Source organism: Bactrocera dorsalis, chromosome 3 (genome assembly GCF_023373825.1).
Source record: "Bactrocera dorsalis isolate Fly_Bdor chromosome 3, ASM2337382v1, whole genome shotgun sequence".
NCBI lineage: Eukaryota > Metazoa > Arthropoda > Insecta > Diptera > Tephritidae > Bactrocera > Bactrocera dorsalis.
In genome coordinates, this window is record NC_064305.1 from 66,906,745 (window position 1) to 66,913,681 (window position 6,937).

The 6,937-nt window shown below is 40.2% G+C and overlaps 1 protein-coding gene across 1 annotated transcript; it reads right to left on the bottom strand.

Moving 5' to 3' along the window:
- Window positions 1-2,230: 2,230 nt before the first annotated feature.
- LOC105229008 (antigen 5 like allergen Cul n 1-like) lies at window positions 2,231-5,049 on the bottom strand. The gene is made up of 3 exons (XM_049452733.1): window positions 4,900-5,049; window positions 2,551-2,945; window positions 2,231-2,486 (listed from the first exon to the last, which is right to left on the bottom strand). The coding sequence occupies exons 1-3, from the start codon at window positions 5,047-5,049 to the stop codon at window positions 2,231-2,233; spliced, it is 801 nt and encodes a 266-aa protein (XP_049308690.1).
- Between the last annotated feature and the right edge of the window lie 1,888 nt (window positions 5,050-6,937).

The window sequence follows — 6,937 nt, forward strand, 5'->3', positions numbered from 1 at the left end:
GCGTTGGCTATGCACCCTGGTTAAATTTAAGACTGCCGAGATGTTTCATCCTCAGTCTTGCAAGGGTTGGACAATGGAGGAGAAAGTTCCTGAATGTTTGCACCTCACCTTGCTCCATACATCTTTAACAACTTGCTTCCTAAAAAATCTTACTAATGCGGCAAGATGAACTTTTCAAGAGCATATAGTTCAAAGGATCTCCTACTTTCAACTCGACGGCAAAAAAAACTTGCAGACCAGTGCCACAACGCAAGACACCAATGGGGATCCAGCATGGTCCCATTCTGAATTGAACATGGCAAGGATTCTTCCTTTGCAGTTTCACGCGAATCCGATATGAACAAGTCTCATGATGAAGTCGCTTAATGCTATTTTTATGAATTCCTTGAGACCACAGTTAATGAACTCAGCATTAGTATTGCTGCTCTTAGAAAGCGGCTGAACTTCGTAGCAATATGTCTAGTGCCACCTTCGCAGCCCCTTTTGCCTAAAAACTACTATAGTGGTCCGATATAGAAAATCTCCTAGCTTTTAGCTTCAAGCTTGATTCATCACTGAAGCAGCTCAATGTCCGTCTTCTCCAACGACTCTTTCTCAACCAGATATCCCTCGTCAGTATAAGAGTTAAGAAAAAGTCGCCTTGTGCAGCCTCTGCGATGCTGTGATTCAAGTTTAATCGACTCAGTGAGCCACGCTGAGCATTATAAATACTTTTTAAGGCCTCCTACATTCCCTTCAAGACCGTGTTTATAGTATAATTAGGTAGCCCATATTACTGATATTTTAATGATTTACGATATTCTCTCACCTCTCACTCAATACAAAAAGAAGATGAAGAAACACCGAAAGTGGATTCAAGGCTACGGCTAATTATACCCTATCTTTCGAATATTCAGAAAGGAAGATGACGATGGAAATTAAATTTTCACTTACTTACTCTAATACACCTGCAGGCAATTCAAAAAGCAATTAAGGCAGTAACCTCGTATCGCATATCGGCCAGAAGTGTCTTGGGAAGCAGGAAAAGTACTGCCAGTAGAAGGCAACTTCCCTTCCACTGGATGCCAGGCCACAAAGGCATCGAGGTCAATGAAATAGTGGACGAGATTGCCAAGAATGGTATAACACCCGAAAACGTGATCGATATTGGGAAACCCATGCATTGTCTCCACGACGATCTGGAAAGAAGCATAATAAAGAAAATCTAAACCCGATGGAACGAACTACCTGAGTGCAGAACTGCAAAAGTCATGTGCAAAACGGTGGATCGTAAATACACAAAATTCCTATTGGCGTTCGATAGAAGATATTTTAGGAACATGATCAGAATACTAACTGGTCACTATCTGGTGGCGACACAGGCCCGCAGAATGGGTGGACAGATCCAGAAGACTGCGGGAAAAGTCTGGAACAATGCACGAGGAAAACAATGGAGCATCTCTTGTGCCTTTCTCCCGCATTGGCAAGACTATGCTGTAAGCATCTGACGTCCACATGGTGTGATACACTGTAGAAGGTATCGATATTGAGGCCACAGAGTATGTTAAAATTCGCGTGAAGCGCTGACATCCTAAAGGATGATTACTCCAACGGTACTCCATCTGGTATCGCAAAGGACCAAATGTGGTTTTTGCGTGGCGCATTGGCCTACCAGACTAACCTACCTAACCTAACCTAACCTAATTACTTACTGGAAGCAAATCATACTTTGAATTACTTAACAGTGTCTGCTTACTAAACTTTTTTCTAAACCTAAATATCATTTGTGAAAACACATGGAAAATATATAGTAATAGGTTTTCCTAGGGGGCTGCTACGTAATTAGTTGGAAGCGCGGGCGTATGAGTAATTTTTCATATGCAAATTGCATCAATAATTTATGCGCGTTCACTTTGCGAGCTGTTGAGCGCAGCGGAAGCAACAATTAGTGCGAATGCCATTGATTATCTGCTTTAATTTACTTTTATATAGTATTTCTGTATTCATTAAATGTTTATTTGCCGTCGTTTGTTTCCTCGTACCGGTGCATTGTTTGTGTTTTTCGCAATGCTTGGGTAGTAAGTGAGCTTAACGAGCAATCACCTTACGTTTATTTACGGAAATATGAATAACTAATTTTTTTACGTTGAGAAAAAGAAGAAACAGCAATTCATCAATTTATCAGAGATTTCTTTTGTACTTTGTATTGTTTTTGTTTTGTTTTTTCAGTTTTGTTCCCATACAAGGGTAATTAATCATAATTGGGATTAAATTTCTCTCGCTTCGAGCAGAGGCCTGGATAATTCGGATTGGGGCCGGTTTCGCATTCCGATGCGGGTTCGCCCACACGATAAACAGGCGTTTCCAGCGCATACTTGCTGGCATAATTGCAAGCCGTATTGTAGATGTAGAGGAACGGGTAGGTGGGATGTGTGTAGCGTGACATGGCGCAGCCGACATGCGTGTTGCGATCGATCATCATTTCCGCAAAGTGACCATACTTCTCACTGCAATCAAATTTCATTTGGTTTATACAAAAGTATGTATTATTTGGTAAATTCTTAGACTCACAAATTCGATGAAACGCGGAAAGACCTTATGTAGTTGCTATCGATGAGCGGGTATTCACCGAACCACAAACCCATTGACATTGCCATTATATCGGTTACACTGGCGTCCAAGTCGCGTCGTCGATCGACGCCAGAGAGATTTTGTCCCACAGTTGGAAAACGATAGGAATTGTTGCAGTCGTCATGCTCCACATAGCACATTTTTATATTTAACGACGCGAGATAGGCGAGTTCTTCGTCCCACACCATGGTTGCCATACGCGCAGCTGGATAATAGCCGGGCAATTGGCCGAGTGCTACGAAATTGCGTCGCTTGTTGTGTTCGTGCAGTATGTGCTCACGATATGAACGCAGATCGTAGAGTAAAGCATCTTCGGGGCAATTATCGCCGAAACGCTGGAATGAGTGAAAATGAAGAGAGTTGAAAAAAAACGGGTACCATTTATATTAAAAGAGAGAAAGTATGGCTTGTTATAAGTAACTTGATAAGCGGTGGGTTCTTTGGATATTTTCTTTTATATGGAATTCTCTCTTATAGTTAGATTAGGTTAGTAAGGTAGGCCAATAAGCAACGTATGGACCAGTTTTGGTTCTTTGCGATACCGGATGGAGTTCAGTTACTAAGTCCAAGAGGAGTAGTCATCCTTTAGGATGCCTGCGCTTGACATGAAATTGAACAGACTCTGGGGCCTCGCAATCGATACCTCCTCCAATGTATCATACCGTGGAGACCCCAGATACTTTAAGCGTAGTCTTGCCAATGCGGCAGAAGTGCTCAAGAGATGATGCATTATTTCCATGGTACCTTGCTCTAGACATTTCCTGCAGTCTTCTCGATCTATCAGCCCCATTCTGTCGGCGTGTAAAGTTTTTTAAATTTCGGACACTTTTTTTCAAAATATGATGTAACGGATTGTCTTCAAATAAATAGGGTGGTCTTCGCAGATAACTGCGCGTCAAAATCGGCACGACGACTACTGGCTGCAAAAGAATTTACGTTTAGAACCTATACCAGAAAGTTCTCGGTGGGTAATGGCGGTTTAGCAGGCTCCAACTACATGAGGCCAATTTTTCATTGAAAGAGAAGATTCAAAGTCAACTTAGAAAGAGATGGCGTAATTAAACGTTTATACGGATGACTCGAAAATGCATGACGGAGTTGGTACTAAAATATACTGTCCAAAATTAGGCATAAGGCAGCCTTGAAGCTCCTTGACCACCAAAGTATATTTCAAGTATAGCTTTTTAAATTTAGGAATGTTTTTGAAGCCCCCACGGCATAAGATACTGGAAGCGGTGTTGATAGTGTGAACGCAGAATATATTGAAATTCACGTCAAGCCTTGGAATCTTGAAAGTTGACTGCTTCTAATAAAACCCCATCTAGACCAAAACAGGTTTATGCTTGGCTGATCAGGCTACCGGACTAACCTAACCTAACAATCTTTCTTTCCTCGTTGTTTGATATAAACAACCTTTGTTGGATTAACTCAGTAAGCAAAAAACATCTTTAATGGAGATATTAATCTTATTTTGATCAATTAGTTTGAATGTCTCCTGAATCTATGACGATGGAGCGAACGTTCCATTTCCCGAAGCTCGAAGAACTGATAAGGAGTCAGTTTATTTGTAGGATATGGTCAGACGAAGGCATGCCCGACGATTGAAATTTAAGCGTGCTCTGCCCAATCAACAAAAAGGTAGACGTGGGATAAGCTTCCGCAACATCACATATATGGTTCTATCCAGCGTATTGTGTAAAATACTAAAGCCCACCGTCAACAAACTGATTGGACCTTATCAGTGTGGCTTCAGTCCTGGAAAATCAACATCTGACCAGATATTCACCATGCGCCAAATATTTGAAAAGAGCCGTGAAAAGCAGATCGACACACCACCTACTGTATGGTGCAGAGGCATGGACGATGACAACATTTGATGAGTCGATGCTGCAAGTTTTCAAGAGAAAGCTTTTGCGGAAGATTTATGGTTCTTTGCGCATTGGCAACAGCGAATACCGCAGTCGATGGAAAGATGAGCTGTACTAGATATATGACGACATTTACATGGTTAAGCGAATTAAGAGACATCGACTTTTTATAGGTTCTACGACGCTTCATTCTGCGTGTTATAAACTTCTTAGGAAATTTAGTATATCCTATTCGGTGTATAAATATTTGTGCTTTGAGATTTCCTTAAGAGCTCTAATGTACAATCCACTCGATTTTACAGACACTTTCCATTACATCGAAGATTTTTTTAGCAAATTTATACATTTGTACCTTTAGCATTTGTTTCAAAACTACTCGCTTAATCACTTTTTTTTTAACACTTATCACTGTTTTACTTACACCATTGTGATCGCACGCCACATGCCACTTGCCATTCGGACAAAGCGCCGGATCGCACCAGTCCAATTTTCGCTGTCCATAGGATGAAACCGCAGAGATCGCCAGGAGTAATGAACCGAAGTAAAGCAAATTTGTGGGTACCAAAAACATTGTGGAAAATGAAGATGAAAGTGCAAATGTAATACTGAAGATGATGTCCGGTGACTTATTGAATGAAATTCGTGCGCTGCTTTGACATTTATACTCAAATAAGTAAAGTGATAACGAAAAGTGCGAGTGCGTTTGGACCGTTAACAGAATTTATGACTCTGAGCTGTGGTTACAATTTTTTTGGGAGAGATTTTCTTTCGAAAATCTGCTATAAGTTGTTGGCATTGCATCATGACAAACACATACAAAAGCGAAAGGCAAAAAATCCTTTCTCAAACCACAACGCTTGGCTTGACTTGGCAACAGAAAATCCACACACGTACATTTACTCACATACAGTTTCAGTGCTCCTCTGTGTTCTCACGTGTTTTATGACAGGTGAGCGCATTTTTTCCCAAATTATACTCTTTACAATAATCGTAAAAATTTTTTACACCGCGATTTTTTGTCGATTTTTCTTTGCTTTATGAGTAAACGAAAAAGACCTTTAGCCCTGCTTGACAGATTTTTTGATTTCTTCATCACATCAAATGTTATTTATTTGACGTTGTTACCCTTTAAACACGCTCTTTATTGTTATATGCATTTTTTGTTGTTTTTGTTTTTTTTTTAGTGTGTAAACCGGTTTTTCTTATTGCTCCGCGAACGCAATCAGTCAACTCGATAAATGTGACAGCATTTCCTCAATACAAGTGTGTGTTTGTTAATTGACCGTTGTTGACCAGATTATTAAAATTAGCACATATGTTCTTAATCGCCTTATGGCACTATGTACAAATGTGCTGACATATACACTGTGAGAAACGGGTAAGAATGTAGAATTTCATTGGTGGTTATTCAAGATTTTGTTTTTTTCCGCAGTTTAAGGCCAGTATTCAAGTAGTATTCCCGATTTTTTTATTCAACGTAAGATTTTAGTGATAAGAAGAAACGGTATCTCGCCTATAACTAATTAAGCGGTATCTACGCTAGTAAGAAAAGAAGAAGAAGAAGATGATTGGTCTATCGACTTCGAAACCACGGTCTCAATGACAGATGGGAATAGATCCGGTCGAACCGCATTCTAGCGGACTAAAATCGATTCCAAACTGAATTGGAAAATTAACATTGAAAATTTAATTGTATGTATAAAACGTGTATGGCCTACAACACCTGCAAAATAATACTTATCAGGAACTGAAGCCTTAAAACAAATGTAGTTATGTGAATGTACACAGAAGTCTTCAGACCAATCCCGACATTCGGTGCACTGGTTTGGAGGCCATACATAGGCTGCTATATATATTTCTGGACTAGGCAACACTAAGTGTTGCCAGGTGCAATCTGACATTTCCATTGGAAAGTTTGACATTTTTTAGCATAACATCACTCAGAACGTTTTGTCATTTAATCGTGAATTGTTTTATTTACAGGGAATTAAAAAATTCATCTCGGCCAAAAAATGGAATTAACTCGTGAACATTTTCGTGCGATCATTTTTCACAACTTTCGACGTGGATTATCACTACAAGAGTGCATCGATGTACTAAAATCTTTGTATGGCTATGAAGCACCATCCTATAGCACTGTGAAAAACGGTTACAACGAATTCATTCGTAGCCGACGCTTGCTCAAAGACGAATTCCGTGAAGGTCCTCCAAAAACAGCTGTTGTGCCAGAAAACATCGATGCCGTACGTGAACTGAAAATGCAAGACCGTCATGTAACATACCTTCAGATAGAAGCATGCCTATGCATTTCTCCCACCAGCATACATTCGATATTGCATGAACACCTGGCCGTAAAAAAGGTTTGTTCTCGTTGGATCCCGCACAATTTGACAATCGCTCAAAACAAGGATCGTGTGGATGATGGTGTGAAGAAATGCTGAAAAATACGATCGCGGTGC

What these genes read in the sequence shown, in the direction of transcription:
- LOC105229008 (XM_049452733.1), bottom strand. Translation starts at nt 5,049, where the DNA reads ATGTTTTTGGTACCCACAAATTTGCTTTACTTCGGTTCATTACTCCTG. An exon ending in TGGCGTGCGATCACAATGGT is followed by an intron (nt 2,946 to 4,899) that starts GTAAGTAAAACA and finishes CACTCATTCCAG; the next exon opens with CGTTTCGGCGATAATTGCCC. An exon ending in TTCCGCGTTTCATCGAATTT is followed by an intron (nt 2,487 to 2,550) that starts GTGAGTCTAAGA and finishes ATTTGATTGCAG; the next exon opens with TGAGAAGTATGGTCACTTTG.